The sequence below is a fragment of the Solea solea genome, chromosome 9 (assembly GCF_958295425.1).
Source record: "Solea solea chromosome 9, fSolSol10.1, whole genome shotgun sequence".
NCBI classification, from domain to species: domain Eukaryota; kingdom Metazoa; phylum Chordata; class Actinopteri; order Pleuronectiformes; family Soleidae; genus Solea; species Solea solea.
The window spans coordinates 10,854,594-10,874,061 of NC_081142.1; the positions used below are offsets into that span (position 1 = coordinate 10,854,594).

Sequence of the window (19,468 nt, forward strand, 5' to 3'; positions counted from 1 at the left end):
GTTAGTGTTGTTAAGTTTTTGTTCTCAAACAGGTCACTGAATCAAACAATTAAAATGTCAGAATCACGTTGACCTTATAGTATGCTTTAAAAAAAAAGATTGTAATAATGTTATTGTAGCATTAAGGACAAACTGAGTATCTCCTGATGGGATTATTGTTTGGCACTTAAATAAATCTCTAATACCAGTTTATCATAAATGATACAAGCAGCTTAAGTCATTAGAAGAGACGCATGCACGTTGAAATAATTAACACTAAATGGAGCAGTTATATTAGTATAACATCACATGACTCCTCAATCATGGCCAGGACTGATTAGATCACACGACTTGAGCATATTTTGCGCGCTTATTTATTTTGAATTTACTTGTAGATTCATGACGCCTCTATAACACCGTGTGTTCCCTTCAGCTTCGTGGCAAAAGCTTCTTTGCAGCCGCAGATGTCCACAGTCACTACCAGGAGGGAGTTTGGTCAAGTTAACGAGTTGACGCAAGAATTATACCGGAAGTCTGATATTTTAGCCTTCAAAATAATGTACGTCTGCGAGCCACTATATATAAAATAGTCTTGCAGTTCACTTATCTCGTGGCTCTCCTCATTGAAGGGCTCTGTTTTTAATTATTACCATATGGTTGAGTTATATAACTAACAGTTAGCAGACACTGACACTGAACTCTTCATTTTGATTAAAAGTGCCATATATCATAATATGATATATGAAAACAGACATATTATGTCTGTTTTATGTATGTTTGTTATTATTTTATACTTTTTTGGGGGTCTTTTTCCCTGTGTTGGTCTTTGGTCTCTATATAGATAATTGTTTGAGGGTCAATTTATTTCTTGGGAGTTGTTTTGTATCCAGAGCCGTCCTGGGGCACAAGCGAACTAAGCAGCTGCTTGGGCCACAATAGTGTGTAGGAAGAAAAATATTTTTTAACATTTACAATATTTTAAAGAAATCTTTAGATAGATATCTTTGGATACATATATATATATCTGAATAGTGTTAATCATGTGATATTTGGTTTTTATTTTATAATTTATATTTAAAAAACCTAGGCCATTAAACTGTTTGACTACTTTGCAGCAGTATCAGCCCATTTAGTGTTTCACTTTGAATATGAAAGTGCAAATTAAAATGAGGCAATTTTTGTGATTTTTTGTGATTGCAATTTAAGTAGTTACACTTCTATCAATAATAGTCACGCACCAGTGACTCCTAGGTGGTGCTGCTTTATCCTGCCAATCCCAGCTGACAGGGCGACATGCCATCACAGGGCCACATATAGAAACAAGCAAACTCTCACACCTACAATCAATGACAGTTTGAACTGTGGGAGGAAACGAGAACCCGGATATCATGGACAACCTGGAGAAAGCACACACAGGGAGAACATGCAAACTCCATGCAGAAAGGCCTTTGTTCCAACCGGGTCTTCTTGCTGTAAAGAGTTCTAACCACTACACCAACCGTGTGACCTATAGATATCATTTTAATAATTTCATAAATCAATGTATTATTTTGTAATCTGAAATAGCTTATTAATAGAAAAAAGTCTTTATCAGAGGTAAAAAAAAAAAAAAAAAAAAAAAGAATCAGAGCTGCAGAATACGTGGCATATATGAACTTTTATTTTGAAGGTCCTAGGAGAAAATCCGGTGTTTGTTGTGTCTGACTCGACGATAGTAGGTTGTAGGAAGGAGGGACGCTCGTGGAGAAAATCTGACGCTAGCATCAGTAAAACAGCTGCCAAACAATCTCAACGGCGACGTATCGAGAGAGAGAGCGAGAGCGAGAGAGAGGCTACCGAAACTAATCAACAGGGCCGTCCAGCACCTGAACCATCAATCGGGTTTATGAGTCAAGGCAATCAATCAGGCTGCCGTTAACCTTCGGAAGAAGCGTGGACGTATAATTCACCGTCAGCTGGGCTGTGTTGTTTTTTTTTTTAACTTACTACCGGCGTCATCATGGCTGAATGTAACATTAGCATCGACCAGAAAAAGCTACCTGGAGTGAAAGAGGGTAACGTCCATAATAACATACTAGTTTGACGTAGCTAGCTGGCTAGCATTAGCACTTAAGCTGATGAACTGAATGAGTACAGGTGTTTGTGTTACTGTCGCCTTCACCACGGTTATGATTAGCACACCTTTGCTAGTGGGTGCTAGCACATTAACGTTATTTCTCACGACTCAGTTTAGACCACTTAACCTGTGTGGTGCAGGTGTTGTGGCAGATTAAATGTATGTCCAGGCTATAATATTATTATCCTTTATCAACGGGGTAGGGCAATGATTTGTGACAGTTTCTGACTGTGGTGAAATGGTGGCAGACCCGAAGTCGTGTGGGTTAAAAACACTGTAGGTGGGTGACTCTATAGCCTTAATACATGTCACAATTAGTCTGCTGTGTCCAATTTCGTATTACATCTATGACAATATCAAAATCTCACGGTAAGACAACACCGCAATAACCAGTCCACGCTACGATATTTATTGTTAAAGTAACGCAGGTCGTGAAGACCACATCCGTGGTGAGTGAGATTCACGCTGATTTTTGAGGCTATGTATACCTTTAGCCTGTTTTGTAGAAGCTGGTAGTAGTGCTTGACCAAAGTATGTCAAAGATGTTTGCTTGGAAGACGTGTGGTGTGATACTGCCACAGGTCTAGGACAGTATTGGGGCTCTTTTGTCCTTGTGTAGATGAATGGACACAATCTTTGCATCTGAAATTCATATCTGACACTTTGCATTTGGCTGTAAAATCTGTATAGTGTTCTGAAACGTTGTTCTAAAAAATTTGAACTCCCTCACTACCACTCTCTCACATGACGTTTGTACACACCCCAAACCATTATCAACTACTGCTTCCATACTCTTTCACAAAAGCAGGTAAAAGTTGGAGCTTTTACACTGAAACAGATATTGGCTAAGATGCTGTGCTGGTGGAAAGTACTCAGCTGTTGAACAGGATGCTTGTTATTCTGGTCAGAGACTTGCGGACGTCTCCACTGCATGACCAGTCTGCAGAGGGAAAGGCTGAAAAAAGATGCTGGGGAAATTTCAGTGTCATCTCTTGTGTATTTGAAACAGTAAATATTGTGAGAAATCACGTTTTCTTGTATTGTTACTCTCAGATTAACTGAGCTTGTGTTTTGAAAGCTCAAGCTGCATGTCTGAAACAAACAACTGTCTGTTGTGGTGCTGATGTGTGAACCTAAATATCTTGGGTTAGGGATGGGGTTATCTTGGGGTAATGTTGCTTGTTGTTGAAAAATCCTGCTCTTGGTTAAATGCTGCCTTTTGAGAAGTGTTGCGGTTTAAAGGTTATTGAAAGAAGTTGTCTCACAAACTTAAAGCACAGTTTAAAAACAACCATTGTTTTTTTACTGCACTAGCCATGGCAAATCTCAGGTTTCTTTGCTAAGAAGATTAAGCATATGGTTGAAAATGGATGTGTAATTAAATCCCATACTGATTTGAAGCATGTGGGGGCTTTAGTAGATATCTTCCCCTTCCCTTGAGTATTGCAACCACTCACCCTGTCTGTCATCCTCCCTTCTGCTGCATTCAGACAATATGCCCCACTCATGTGATGTTTGTTTGGGTCCAATCTTGTTTTCTTAGATCTATGTATCTTAACACATAGAAAATGAGTAATACTTGTGAGAGCAGATGATGGCTCATGAGCTTCTGGACTGTGCAGGAAAACTAGGAGATGACTTAAATAGAAGATTAGTGTCAAATAATGGTTTTAAAACAGCTGAATAAACTGTATGTGTATTCATTATTTCTCAAAACAAGATTAGGTGAAAGAAATTCTTAAGTCAAGAGCAGCAGGGTGGTGAATGGCGTCCTTTGAGATGAAATCATGGCTTTATTTTCCCCTATTTGTGATGGTGAGGTTTAAGTTTTGCAACTGAAGAAGTGTTTCATACTTCAGGGTTTTAAGAATGTCTAACAATCCATGTTGACTGAACCGTAGAAGCAGCTGCCGTACTTTCAGTACATATTGTACATGTTGTGCTATAAGCTCCACATCCGGAATTAGCAGAGGTTATGATTAGTTTCTGTTTTTAAGAAAACTTTCAACAGTTAAAGACTCATAGATCCTAAATAGTCAGGGAGAATAACAAAAAAAGAGTTGTCTGGCTCTTTTCAGAACACTTTAGATTGATGTGTGGTGATGGTGTTGGAGTTTTATGAGGGGAGAAGTCCCAACCTACAACAGTTAACCATTGTTTTCCAGAATGAATGTTCACACTCTCAGATCAGTGATTTTGAAACCATAGATGGAAAGTGCTGTAATTGTGGTGTTACGATTGTGTGAGATGGAAAAGAAGCATTACTACATATTTTCATTATTGTAATGTACCAGTGTATTTCTGGCCAGTCATTGTGATACTAATTTGTAATCTATTTACATTTGGTACTTTTGGCTCATACGGGATAATACTCAGTAGGTTTGATGAGGCAAAGTGCAATGACTCAGTACACAGTCATTACACAGCAACTGTGAGTTTGGCATGTTAGATATGCGTATAATTGAGTACTTGATTTTTGATGTAATGGTGTTGCTTGTGTCTTTGAGCTTTGGCCAAGTGATCATGTTTTCTAGTCACACTTGGCTTCATGAAGCATTTGTTCAGGTGATTGATGCATGTTTCAGATCTCAGGTTGTCTGTTGGTCTTCACATATTGCTTATTTCAAAAGTTTGATTTATTAATTTAATTAATAAATTGGTTGATGAGCAGGGTTTTGGGTACATCACATGTTTATGTTACAACCTGAATATGTCTGTGTTGTAAGGTGATCACACAAAAGGCTATAGGGAACTGTATGTACATATGCTTGTCAGTAACATGTCTACAGCACTTCTAAGTTAAGGAAAGGCTTGCTTTCTTCTTAGTGTTGTTTTTAGCCAAAGTAAGACCTGTGCTTCCTCATTTACAGTTTCACTTCATGTCTGTGGTGATGCAAATAATATCACAAAAATGGCAGTAGATGGTCAGGCAGGAACAAGATGTGTTTATCTGGTCGAGCTGCCGAACAACTGGGTTTTTGATCATTAGCAACTTTTTGTGGGCACTTCTATGTGGTTTATGTCGTACTTCAGCCTGTTTATAGCCGTCATCCTTTATTACTTTAATTGCGCTGTTGCCGCCGCCTGTCTTTCTTGACACCATGTTCAGTACAATAATGTCACCAGATGAAACAAGACTGATGCACTGCCATACAGAGTGGCGTGGAGCTGATATACTTAATCATCACTGTGTGAACTTATCGAACAATGGTTTTAATGTAACATTTTATATTTAAAAGTTACACACTGCAGTTTTAATTTGTTGAAGTAGCCTACCTGTTCTTGGTTGTTTGTAAATCATTTTTCTATTCAAATAATCATGTAGGCATATATGTCAAGTTTTGAAACACCTAACACACATCACATCTAATATATTATATTAATATTAAATCAGGTGCATTGTTTAGAGTTAGCCTGAGTAAGAACTTTTTTTTCAGGTTTGTTTTACATTTCAGTGTCTTCCTTTTTTTTTTCCCCCAGTGTGCCGAGACTTTGCCGTGCTTGAGGACCACTGTCTGGCCTATAACCTCCAGGAACAAGAAAGTAAGGGACTTATTTCATCTGAAGGGGCATGTGACTTCTTATTCTAAACATCTGTTTTTTTGCTTTCTGTGTTCCTAAGTATGACTGCATGTGAAACTTCAGAGAAAAAGGGCCTTTGATGGTTACTGTTCTTTATTAAACGGGGGGAAAAAATCCATGGAGCTCATGGGTACTTCCATTTCCTTTTTCTACAGTCTGTTGAAACACTTAAATAATTTATTGTCATGTGTGTTCTACATCAGAGCTATTGTGCTGTTTTTTTTTCCCCTGCTGCATTTCTAGTTGGAATATGTATTTGGACCTTAATGGTAAAAACACTAACCCTCTCTCAAACGTATCCCATTTGGAATATGTGTTAAGTCTGTCAGTAAAATAAAGTAATCTTGCTTAACCCCTTCTTCAGCCACAGCAGACCTGTATAAGCAAGGCAGTGGTAGAATACAGTAGAGTTGTGTATGTGATTTGCTGGGATCACATTAATAATGTGTGCTGCAGCTGTTTCACAGAGAAGCCTTAGTCAGGATTGGATGTTAAAACTGCAACGAGGGTTTTTATCTTGAACTCACTGACGGTTGTTTCTAACTGACTCTGTGTGTGTGTTTGCGTGCACATGGGCACAGTCCCTAACAGTTTTGTGTGTGCATCTAATGTTAGATCAGCTGCTGCCTTTATGCAAGCTCATTTGTCATGATGCTTTTTTACATGATTAAATACACAAAGACACTCGCTCTCTGGTGAGTTCCACTGTGACCCCAGTGATTAGTATTACATCCATCCACATTATATTTTTGTTTTCATCCACACGACCCTGGTGTGTTGGAGCACCTAAAACTGAGAAGTTTAGAAATGCAGTTTGCTGTTTTAGTTTGAAAACTCCATGGTAGCATTTTAGTCTGGATGTTCATAGAGACAGAAAGGAAGGCTCAGGGTTAGAAGTGTTTAAGGACTGCTATTTGTCTACTGGTGGTTAAAGCTAAAAACATTTTTGCCATGATGCACACCCAGAAATAAGACCTTCCTTTCACCAGACACAAATGAACATCAATTAAGTGACAGGAAAGAACAGACAGAGGCTGCTGTTAAGTTATGTTATTATGTTCAGATTTCTTCAGTGCACTTTTTGATTTGAAAAGATTGAGGAATGAGTGTTGACAATAAACCTGCCAGTAGATGCAACGGATAGAGAAGAAGTTAGAGTAAGGCAACATTACAGATGCCAACTGCACTAAAAAAGCAAGAACAAACATCCAACACTACATTATGTACAGAAAATGCTTCGCTCTTCTGTACAACAGTTTACTGTTGTGGGTCCATGAATATATTGTCTAAAGAATCAATTATGCTGGAAGCTCCGCAAGAAAGAAGGCCAAATGTCAGCTGTGTGTTTTAGCTGTGATTGATTAGATCTTGGCTTGTGTTTTCATTAACCATGTTAAAGCCTTGGGTGATCCCATAACCAAGGCTCATCTCCCTTTGATCCTTTTGTTGTGCCTCATTAACTGATCTGACTTGAGCTAGAAAAATGTTTGTTTCCCTTTTGACCCCTTAAGGTCATTAAGGCATAGCCTGACAGTCCTAATTATGCAGTGTACCTTTTATCCTGGGTCAAATCAACAGATGGTCGTCCCAAAGGTGACTTTTTGACACACGCAGTTTTCAGCTGGCTCCTATTTCCATTGAAAATAATGGGCATGTGAAACACTGCAGAATACAAATGTTGAATGGAAAATATTATGGCACGTTTCTGGAATATTCTCTCTCTATTTTAGTGTACAACTATATGTCTGAGGTTTAGTCTATCAAACCCCACTCCACTTTTTCTGAATGACGGGAGACCTCTTCAAGGTTGAGTTTGTTAAATTAAGCAATGTTACGGTGTCTGGTCGTGTTTTTTTCCTGCGATGAAAGATGAATCAATTATCTTGTTGAAAAGCGTGGCAGTGGATAAATGATAGCCTTATCTTGGGCCGCAACATCAGATTTGTCCTCAAATATTTTTGTTGTGGAGTCATAAATTTGTACAATTTATCAGCGTCATACTAAAAAAAGAAAAGAGATCAATGTCAAACCTTTGACTTTTTACCAAGTTGCCAGAGCTGTGACTCACAGTTTCCCCATTCAATCTGACCAATGAAAGATCAGGAACTTTATGGAGCCTCTCGCAGGGTAAATTGCCAAATGTAATTTGGCGTTTTTCACATGAAAGCTTGGAACAAATCGATAGGCAGGTGAAACAGAACTGAGCGAGGTGAGTGATGCTTTCCATGCTTACAAAGCACTTGGAGTGCGTCAGCAAGCAGGATTTATCATCTGTTATGGCCCACAACGTGCCATCACACAGCCTTGGAACGATGCCTCAGCTGCGAACATTCATTTCTCAGTGACTAAGAGTGCTCCCTGTTTATTACCAGAGACCGAAGTGTCTTGTCCTCGATCTCGTTCTCTACAGGCCATCAAAACAACTTCTCCTTACAGAGAAGAAAGACAAGAAAGTGTGGATCTGTAAAAAAGCTCATAATTGTTCTGCTATTCATCATCAATCTAATTCCTCTTGTACTGCAGGACAGCCACCCGACCTACGCTGAGCAACGCTAATGTTTATGTGTTTGTGTCTACAGTTGAGAGCCACTTGGCGTCCAATGTCCATAAAAGCCGCCTGGTGCAGAATGACCTGCAGGTTGCCAAGAAGCTGCAGGAGGAGGAGGACAAGAGGGCCAAGCTCCAGAACCAGAAACAGCACACTGACATGTGGGTGTCTCTCTCACACCAAAAGTCACGTGTACATACACAAACAAACCACATTTTTTATAGTGTTTGTGTAATGGATGACATAGCTTTTTTTGTTTGGCTAAGGGAGCATGTGGCTGAGATGACAGAAAACTAATTGAATAGAGTTGCAATAAAAATCATCTAATTCTGTATAGAGAAGATCTTCGCTGGTGTAATGTTTATGTAACATTTTTTATGTGACTGCATATGTACATATACGTGTAAGCATAGCCAAAACTATACAACAGCCACATTGGCCTCACAAAATTAAAGCTGTGTTCAGTCGCACTAGTGTAAAATGGATTTATATCTCCTCTGTAATTGTTTGCTATTAACAATTAAGCTCAACCAGGTCAATGTTTGAAACACACACATACATAGCAAGCTATGGCAGTTGCACCCCTAGGAAGAGGCCAGATGCTCCACCACGGATGCTAGCCAATTCTGCTTGTCATGCGTAGAGCTCACACTACCATCCACCCCGCTGCTCTTGCCAGTGCTTCTTCACCCTTTTGCACATTTGACTTAACATCAGAGAAACAGGAAGGTGCAGTTTCACTTGTCAGGGTGTAGTGATGAAGGCATGCTACATGTATGATGCAACAGCCAACAGTGTTCTATCGTCTGCAGGGTTAAAAACAGGTGAGGCGCTGGCTGGTGAAGCTGTTATACCTCTCATGTATGTCTACACACGGAAAAACAATTTTTGCACACCAGCCCTCCAGGGAGATTCTTTCGCTGTCAAAATCACGCTGTTTATAGATGTGAGTGAACCAAAGTGAGCTGCCGAGCTCAGCTGTGCGTCAGACCCATTCCTGCCACTATCAAAATGTCATTTTTCTCTCATCTTTGATGGATTCAAAGTTGTTTTCTAGGTGTGTACGGTGCTCTTTGGCAATATAGAATATTTCATCATACATGGCATATTATGATATGGCCGGGATTGAGAGTTTTTGGTTTTTGCCAGTGCTGGGAAAATCTCAGTCATCCATATTAAATCAGTCAATACTGGCACATTTGAGATTGAGATGTACTGAGAAAAATGTTTAATAGATCGCAACAGAAACGATAACAGGTCATTACAGAGCATTACCCATTGAACAAATATGAGAGAAGTACTATTATGTCATAGCGACAGACAGTGGCCCAAGGCATTGTGTTCTCAGATAAACTGATGAGAATTTGCTGATTGAAGATCAAATATCACTGTGACCATGGTTTTAATTTTATAAACACAATGTGGGCCTTGGGGGAATTTCTTCCTATTGTTAAAAGATGCACTTGATAGATTTTGGTGGTCAAATGTCAAGGTGATTGACTTTATATCAAGAACACCCGTAGGAAGTCTCATAACATCTATCTCTTTTTTTTTTTTTCTTTTTTTTTAAAATAACATTTATCTCAAACATTTATTTGTACTCACTACATGGAGATGATGTAATTCGGTGTGTGATAAAGGTGTTATCCTGGGAATGTTTTCACTTTCATGTTTGGCCTTAATGTTCTCAGACTCACTGATTATCTGCTTAGATTTGTGTGGTTAAAATTCAAGGTCACGCTGGCTTCACAAAACATTTTCTTGGCTTGTTAAACATTACATTAGTTCTAAACCAACAAACAGGTCATGAGTCTAGAAAACCTTATGTAGACTGAAACTGCATTGGTCAGAGGAGGCATACATCCACCAAGTGGCAAATTCAAATCCACATCAGAAGGATTTTACATGTTTACATGTTAAGTGTTAGTCATATTGTTGAGTTATCTAATGTCATGTTCTCCCTCTTCCCCATACACACTTTGTAACGCATGGGAACCTACGGGTACTTCAGCGAGCGCCAAGATAATGAGATTGCCCAGGAGATTCAGGAAGAACTGGCTCGACAGGCAGAACAACAACGACAGCAGGAAGAAGAAGATGCGGTGAGAAACACACACACACACACACATGCACACACACAGTGTGAGACATTTTTGCACATTCAAGCACAATGTACTGTAGGGTCACATCTACCCATCAATACATCCACCTGTCAATGACTTGACAGGTGGATTTATTGATCGCTTATGATGGGTGGGTCACTTCACTGATCATTGAACTGATGTAAGCCATAGTAACAAAGCCTTAATGAAAAGCAGAGATCGGGATTCTGTGGTCTCTTTCAATAATAACAAAAATTGTCTAACTGGCTTAATTGGATTCTGCTGTGTTGTTTTATCTAACATCAGGGAATGATGAATCCAACCACTAAAATCTGCATAAACTACATTCCAAAGTTTCAGTGATATGACACATTTGTTACAGATTTGTCCTTTTTTCATATTCATGTCAGCCAACACGTTTAACTGTTGCCTTATTTTGTTTGTAGGCCATAGCTCGTAAACTACAGGAGAAGGAGATGAAAGAAGAAAAGAGGAGGAAAAAACAACTGGAGGCAAACGTCGAGGAGGATTACTTTGAGGATCACGGAGGTGGGGAGAGCTCCATTAGCCCCATTGGCTCATGCTAATGTGTGGCTGTTGCTGTGTCGTGTGTGTCTAATATTTATTTATTACCCCTAAGAGTCTTTGAGTTTGAGAACATAGGGATATATATGCTGTTCTTTTCATCAACTGAGTTTTTTTTTTTTTATTTAAGCTATGCATTAATGTAGAGTGTGCTTTTGGTGCTGAGTGACTTGAGACAAATATATTGGAGTGTTAAGCAGATAGACTAGAGTACTACTACTAGAGTTGCTACTGAAGAACAAAAACAACAGGAAATGAATTTGTCCGGTTTTGAGATGCAGATTAAATAGATATCAACCTCAGATGTTGTATGAATCTCTAGTTAGGAGCCAAGTGCATTTAAAAAAAAATCACCATTCAAAGCCAACACATTTTGTTCATGAGAATTCACTTTAAACCTTTTTTCATGTACCTTGTGGGCATGATTCATCTCTCTGGAGACCTGTTGGAGCTTTAAGGGAAAGAGCTACTCATTTTAAGTTTAGTTTTTTCTTGTTGCCCTCTTTCAACTAAGCTCTGTAGCTGACTGATACCAAGAGGCCGATTGTGCACAATCAATGGGTGTGAACATTAACTTCACAACAGAAACCACTCTGTTCTCTCTGTCCTTCCTTTTTTGTTCTCAGAAATTTGTTTTGACGACCCAGTACGTCCACTGGCAGATTGCTGTTGTGTTGGTCCTTAAGTTTAATGATAGCGACACATAATGTTTAGTCTGTTCCAACTTCTCAGTTGTTTGTATAGGGAAACCATGCAATGCAAAACAGGGAGAGGCAATGAGAGTAATTTCCTGGGTGGGGTTTGAAGTGTACACAGTGTTGCATAGGCACAGTCATGTGACTTATTTGTTGACACAAATAGGACTGGTGCCTTCAGCTGTACATGTACACCTGTCTGTTTCTAAAGACGGCGCTTTGCCCTCACTGAGTGTGACTGCTCTCTCTATACTAGAATATTTGTCACTTGCTCTGTTCTGTGCATGGAAGTTGTATATTCAAGGTTTGAAAAGTTACTGAATGTTGGATAGCGTGGTTGAAATAGTTCCTCATTCCTTAGATGAAGGAATACATTAAGTCAGAAAGTCTAAATGAAAACTTATCTGACCACGCTTGTGTGTGTGTGATTATTTTAAATCTGGATTTTGGTTGTTTTGTAGCATAATACTATATCTTTCAGTGTATTGGTGTAGTAAATATGTAATTTACCACAGCTGTAAGGTGCTGGAAAAACATGAAAACTGACCTGTGAAGTTGCTTGAAAAGTGCTTGAATTTAACCATGAAAAAGTTGTTAAACCTTGATGTGCACTCTTGTGTTTTGCATAGCCAGCCACATCAAATCTCCCTGCTCAGTTTGTGTGTATTCAATGTACATACAACTGCAGGCGTGTGAATGATCTTACAAAGGAACAAAGATTGAGTTGCTTTGTTTACTCTGTCTACTACTCTAAGGGAGTTACCTAACAGTTAGTAACAAGAGACATTATTAAATTGTAATAGAGTGTTGCCTTTCACAAATGTTTTAAGACTCAGTCTTAGAGTTTTTTTTCACAACCCGGTTATGGGTTACATAATTTAAAAAAAGCTTTTTACACATGTGCACTCCTGTGATGTCATTCAGCTGTTAATTTCGCTGTGTTATTGGCTGATCTCTGACGACTAGCTGTATGTTTCTAAATCCAGTGGATTATGGTTGCACATAAATGAGTATGTCTTCAACTGATAGATTGCAGACATGAAAAAGATGTATTAAAAAGTGAAATAAGATGGAAGAGAGCAACAGCCAGCCATACCCCTATGTGGCAGATGTCAGTCAGGCTGTGCATGGCTTTAATTAAAATTTTAAACATCAACAGAGTCCATTAGACGTTAAGTAGCAGTTTAAATAGCTGGAATTCCATTGAGCTGACTCTGTGCATAGAGGACCTGCCTCTGCTGTGTGCTTCCTTGTTTTTCATCTCTTTTGTTTTCATTTAAACTTTTGTCAGTCACAGGCCAACTCCCCGCAGGATGGAGTCTAACTGATGAACATGTTGTTCAAGTTCAATTATTTTCCTTAAGTCAGTCATGCTGTGGTTAAAGCGCTGTATTTTCCAGGTTGCCGAAATGTTCATTGTTGATTTTCAACAATGAACATTGTGCTGTCAAATACAATGTTCAAAAGTGTTATTAACACATATTGGTTGTTCACTACGTTGCATAAAATGTTTGAAAAGATGAGGTTTTCCACTTTTAATATAAATTTTGGGTGAAGTCTAATACCTATATTCTTAATACTTGCATTTACTCCGTCTTTTAAACATCACTGTCCTTGTCAGTGCCATGTGGAGCTCAGTGCTTTACTAATCAGCTCAGCCTAACTCATTCTCGTCTGTCATTTTTCACCTCATGTTGTCATCAACCATCATCGTTCTCTCCACTCTGCCCTCCTTCCACCCTTGCTCCTTCATGTCTATGCTGCTCAGCTGCAAGAAGACCTCTTGATTTGGACAAACACCCTCGCCACGCATCAACATCACCAGGTCATTATGATGCAAATGCTCTAGTGAGCTCACATCGTGATTACTCCCCAGATTACAGCTCAACGGAGCCCAAAAGGAGCAGATACCCAAGGCAGGAGCCAGCAGCACCCCACAGCCGTTCCAGATACCCGGAGCACTACTTGACAGAGGGGGGGCGAAGCAGGCATGCAGATCCCTATCCAGAGCACCTGCTGCCCTCTAAAGGCAAGCATGGGGACAGGTACCCAGAGTATGAACCCACAGAGACTGGCAGAACCAGAGGCCCTGGAGGGGAGGACCAAGAGAGAGTGGTGAGGAGGAAGGAGAGACCACACAGACCACCTCAGCCACATATACCCATAGAAAGAGACAAGGCCGGGGACAGAGAAAGAGACAGACAGCGTGACAAAGACCGGCTCAGAGACCTTGAAAGGGAGAAGCATATGGAAAAAGAGCACAGGTTGAACAGGGAGCAGGACCTCAGAGGGGCGAGAGGAAGAGACCGGGAAAAATCCAGAGATAGAGGACATAGTCTGGACAGACAGCGAGAGAGAGACCGGCAAAAACAGAAAGAAAAAGACAGACAACGTGCAAGAACCAGGAGCAGGGAGAGAGGACTTGATGAGGATTATTTGGAGCAAGGTCATAGCAGGGACTGGACAAGGGAGGGCAGGGCACCCAAACACTCTGTTCATGAAGAGGTGTTTGAAGAACCCAGGAGTGATGAAGGGAGAGGGAACGGCAAGGAATTCTTGGACACTCAGCAGGGGGAGGGTCCCAGCAGAGAACGCATTTACACTCATCCCAACAGCGAGACAGGTACCACCCTGAGCCTCCCTCTGGGCTCTGTTTGTGTGTGGTGTACTTGAGTTGCTTTCCTTCTGTCGCAAACTGGTGGTGGGTTGATCTACTGCAGTGTGGGTGTCACTAATAAAGACACTAATTTCCTTTGTGCTCCTTTGGACGTTAAAGATTTCATAGTAATTCCTGTTATGATTCAGGTTTTAATTTGATTTGAAATGATTGGTTTTGTTGCTTCTGTGCTGTGGGTTTCGCTCATTCTTGCTTTTTCAGTTGTTGTTTACAAGGCAAAACTGACACTGTGCTCAGACTGAAATGTGTGCTGTGATTTTCTAGTAAAATGGCTCCTTAATTTTTTTTCAGCCAGGTGGTTTTCCCAAAGGGCTTCACTGCTGGAGAGCTGGTTTAATTGACTTTTAATACACTAAACACACAAAGATAAACACCAGTGAAGATGCATTGCAGCCCTTTGGGTGCCGTATGGCTTTAATCCACTTGTATAGTAATACTGAATGATCAGTTCAGTTAGACATTGATAGAAATTTTTGATGATTTGGATGATTTCATTTCAACATGATCAAAACGCACCTTTCAAAAAAGTTGAATTTGATATTTTCTGTGTTGATTCACCAATGTTCTGTTTCACGTAAATGTTTTGGTTTGGATTTTTTAATATAATTTTCCGATGCCTTCAGCACAAAACAATGAATTAAAATGAAAAGGAATCGATCAATTTATATTGCAAATATGCAGCTGCAGGCCTAATTATTTGTTATATTCACAGGTCGTATTGTGCACCGAGGGAGTGGATCAGTGATCGAAAGTGAGTATGAGCTGAATGAGGCCACCAAGGGGTTGACGAAGCTGGATATTCGAGAGCAGGAGTTGAAGGACATGGAGGTGGCCAGGAAGCTGCAAGAGGAAGAAGTCAAGGTGGGACAATATTTTTGTTTATTTATACTAGAGTTTGTCTCTGAACTTATTTTTCGGTCTGAACCTGACCAAGCCACAGAGGATATTGACCAAAGCAGACTGTATTTTTTGTCAGACGGACCCAAACATGACTGTTATGTAAGTTAAAGCTTACTATCCTTACTATCAGGGGAAAGGACATTCTGGACGTTACATCCAGAAGGAAGCTATAGAACTATAGTACCAGCCCCAAGCACACAATTCACACCTTATGAGTTATCACCAGCATGCATAATATAATTTCAGTCTCATCATTAAACTTCTTTGTTAACTATTTACATAATCCAACCATTGTGCGAGGAAAAGGATAACATCCACAGTGGATGGTTTAAATAGCCTATGTACTATGATCTATTTATTAAACATTTGCACCATATTTTCACTACAGCAATTTTTAAGTAATGCAGTTTGAGTCTACCCTATTTTACTCTGTATCACCAACAGAAAATGAAAATGGACTTGTCCAAACCTGGCCTGAACTGTGACCAACAGTGACAAATTTTATGTGCAAAATTTCTATAACTTACTACTAATTATGGTACATCAATCTGCCAAGACCGTAATGGTTCATGTTAAAAAAACACAAACAATTCTTAATTTGTCGTAGTACAAATGATAATTTATCCTAAACTTATTCCAAGTACTGGAATAATATGCTATGATGAAGTGAAATACTCTGATGTCTGTCTGTTTTTTTTAAAAACAAAACAAAAAAAGCATCCACAAGGGCCTCAGTCTCTGTCATTTCCTGTGTTATAATGTCCAAACAATGTATTCCACTTTGGAGAAAGCGTAACTTTTTGATTGTTTTCTGCTTTCAGGCAAGCAAGGTACATGGGGTCCGTGCAGCTCAAGTGGCACAGGATGAGGTGAGAGGCTGGAAAAGTTTCTTCAACTGTCTCTGCTCTAATATTTAATTTCCTCTGCACTGCCAATTAAATCAGCTTTGTCATGTAATCTGAGTTTTAAATAGACATCATGTAAGGAGACTTAATCCAGGATCCATAATCCAGTGTTAATAACTGGGTTATTTGTTTTTTACGATGTCACCTACTGTTTCATGAGCTCGTCATCATGCATTGCCTGATGTACGCAGACTAGGCCTATGCAGAACGGACATTGAGTCATACTTGCGGTGTTGTGGACACGGTCCACTGTCTGTCTCTGCCGTTGACCGTGCAGAACAATGAGCGAGTAATATTAAGCAAGTGAGTAAATTATGTGATGCCTGGGAAATAAAAATTCCAAGATCTCTGGTTCAACAAAGAAAATTCAAAAGACTTGCTTGCCCACGATCCCACGAACAATCACTTGGTCAGAATCAATAAAAAATTACTGGTTGCCCTCCCATCTTATACTGTGTTGGCACATTCAGTCCATGAATTTGATGTTACTTTGATGTGTGGGAATCCTGTTAATCCCTAAGTTATTTAATACTTAAAAGTGGACATGTACTTCGCTGTACATGGTATTGAGTTTAAGTTGTGGTTTAAGTGCCTTCTGTTTGGATGTGGCAGGAAATCGCTCGACTGCTGATGGAACAAGAGAAAAAAGAGTACAAGAAGAATCGAGAACGGGAAAAGGAGAAGGAACGAGAGAGGGAGAGGTTGGCCATAGAGAGGATGGGAGTGGAAAGGAGGCGGCCAGAGGGCGATTACAGGGTAATTTTCCATAATCATATTAAAAATTTAGTTTTTCTTGTTGTGGTGAAATATAAGTGTTTCCACCGTGGTACAAAAACCCTCATTTTTGTTTGTCTCCAGCCAAATTCAGAAGAAGTCGTTCGACCTAGAACGCGAGATGAGTACGAATACCAGAGGCAGAAGAACCACAACAAGCCTGCCAAGTACGAAATCATACATACTCCGTAAGTACAAAGTCAAGCATTACATTCATTTTCACTCTCTCTTATCCTCTTCCCGTCTTAGGCCTCCTCAGCCTCGTGCACACAACTATGAGAACGTTAACCCCGGCTATGGCTACCCGGACCACCCTGCCCCCCAGCGTGCTCCTGCGAGACCTGAGGCTGCTTACAAAGGTATGACGTTCATGTAACTGTGTTTATTTACATAAAGTACTTTCCAGTTCAATATTTTTCTAAGTAAATTATTGCTTTATCATTTCCTATAGCATATCAGAAGTGTGATGAAGGTGAGGGTCCTGACTTCATATATTCTGACAACAAAAGTGTTCATTTTGAATTTTTGGCTAAAATGTGCATTTGTTTAATATGATAAAATCTTAGAGACATGATTTCTTAGATTTTTATCTAAGAAAACCATTTTCTTACATAAAAATGGTTTAGTGATAGCACTTCAGTACATTTTACTAAGAGGTTATTATAATTATTGATCACTAATGGCAAAACAAAATCTTGCCAACTGCACCTTTTATGCATGAGATGAAATCCCAGAGCTGCAAATCCTCACTAATTAGGCTGAAACTGTCAAGACATTCATGGTTCGCACCACTTGCAACACTCGAGTGAGCATGTTATAATCTGTGTTCTGAGGGCTTTGTTAGTGTAAGCAGCAGAAATAATCTGATGAAGAAAAACTGATCTCTTCTGTTTGTTTGTTTTTCAGGTGCCTATCACAAGCGGTGACTCAGGCTCTCTTCCACATCCAGACACGTTGGCCCGTTATTCTTTACAGATATATAATATATATAAAAATTTGTCTTTTTTTTGTTTTTAACCATTTGCACTCTGTTGGGTAAAAGCCTTGGGACAATCTAACTTTGCAATGGTATTTTATTTTTATTTTTATTTTTTTATGTATTTTCCAAATCTTGCCCAGAATTAAAGAAATGGGCCTGTGAGTGCTGGAAGCACACTCGCACAGTTTTTGTTTTTTTAAATTATGATTGATATGATTTCTTTTATCTGACTTAAGATCAAGACATGCCAAAAGAGCAGCCTTGTGACATAAACTCTCATGATTCTTAGCTGTTGAAGTAGAGGAACTGGCTCTCCATTTGCTGTGCTGATCATGTGCTGATGTTTCATCTGTGGACCATGTCATCACAGGGGCTCATTGCTGGATTTAATCTCAGATTTCCTCATGACTCTTCATGGGACGTGCCTGTCTGGTCCCCCGTGGATGCTACAGTGTCTTAGAACCAACACGGCAGCTGCTTTGTATCACCCGTGCTGCAGGTGCGCTCACCTGTCATGCTGTGCACCGAAGACTCCGCAGGCCTTGTCCATGTGCCACACAAAGTATGACTCTGGAGGAGTACATATCCATTGCTGTATTAAAACAAAACTAAAAAAAAATAGCCTTTTATCAAGATGCTGGTAGTTTTGACATTATTACCACCTTGTTCCAGAGCAGAGGAAGTGGAGCTTTGTGATGATCTATGGACATTTAAATGGTTGTCGGCGCTTTCAGCTTGTGAGGAGCACATTTTAACCCTTAATCTAAAAGCGGTCGGATGGAATTCTGTGTATGACTCACTGTTTCTATGTGCATGCTTACTGAAAGTGTACAACTGTGTACATGCATTTCAGCTTTATATCCAATTGTCTAGCTTTCTATTCAGATTTTAGTCAGAAAGGGCTAAAGCCACAAAAAGACAATAATCTTCTTCTTGTGAATGAACAAAATAAGTGCTCGCTCCTATTCTGCTGGATCGTCTATGAATTCCCTGCCCCTTTTTATTAGCAGTTGCCATTAGCAAACCTAAAGTAGCTCATAACAACAGAAATGAAATGCATGTACATTGCTTGTCTGTGTCAAACCTGAATTCATGCTTGTGCTTATGGCACAGAAGTGTGCGATTGAATATCTGCTTTTGTTTTATTTAAATGTAATTGTTTTGCTTTTTTTTCTTCATGAAATTTGTGTGACCAAATCATGTGTTCCATTGTGGCAAATTTGAGATTCTTGCGTCCCAACCAAAAAGGGAGACTTTTATTTTATACAGTATTTTGTTGCTCTTTCCTCTCATTGTTGCATAGGTTTTGTTCCCTGGAAAAAAAGGCCTCTGATCTTTGTCTCAAAGGCAGAAATCTCTTCCTGTCTTCAGAACAAGCAAACAATCCCACAATAGAAGTTCATTTAGACGGAGGGGAAATTCACACAAGTGTAGCTGGAAAGTTGACATGAATGTATGTCACTATAAGGGACCTATTTGAGTTTATTTTCTGTTCATATTGAATAGAGATGATGTAACGTATTTTATTTTGAGCTTTTTGTTTGACTGAGACTGGTTTCAGGTGGACTCGGATGGGGTTTCAGAGCTGCTTTCATGTTCTTTTGCAATAAATGTTGCTGAAAGTAT

The 19,468-nt window shown here is 39.5% G+C and overlaps 1 protein-coding gene across 3 annotated transcripts; it reads left to right on the forward strand.

Annotated features, from left to right (window-relative positions):
- The first annotated feature begins 1,691 nt into the window (after positions 1-1,691).
- ccdc50a (coiled-coil domain containing 50a) lies at positions 1,692-19,467 on the forward strand. 3 transcript variants are annotated; one of them, XM_058638480.1, is made up of 13 exons: positions 1,692-2,033; positions 5,576-5,638; positions 8,257-8,386; positions 10,237-10,327; positions 10,774-10,876; positions 13,376-14,230; positions 14,997-15,145; positions 16,006-16,053; positions 16,702-16,845; positions 16,948-17,030; positions 17,113-17,222; positions 17,315-17,335; positions 17,770-19,467. In XM_058638480.1, exons 1-13 carry the CDS (start codon positions 1,979-1,981, stop codon positions 17,787-17,789), a joined length of 1,872 nt encoding a protein of 623 aa, XP_058494463.1. In that variant the 5' UTR covers positions 1,692-1,978; the 3' UTR covers positions 17,790-19,467. The 3 variants fall into 3 exon arrangements, with proteins under 3 accessions (XP_058494463.1, XP_058494464.1, XP_058494465.1); XM_058638481.1 differs by lacking the exon at positions 17,315-17,335; XM_058638482.1 differs by lacking the exon at positions 13,376-14,230 and having other exon boundaries at positions 1,698-2,033.
- The last annotated feature ends 1 nt before the right edge of the window (position 19,468 follows it).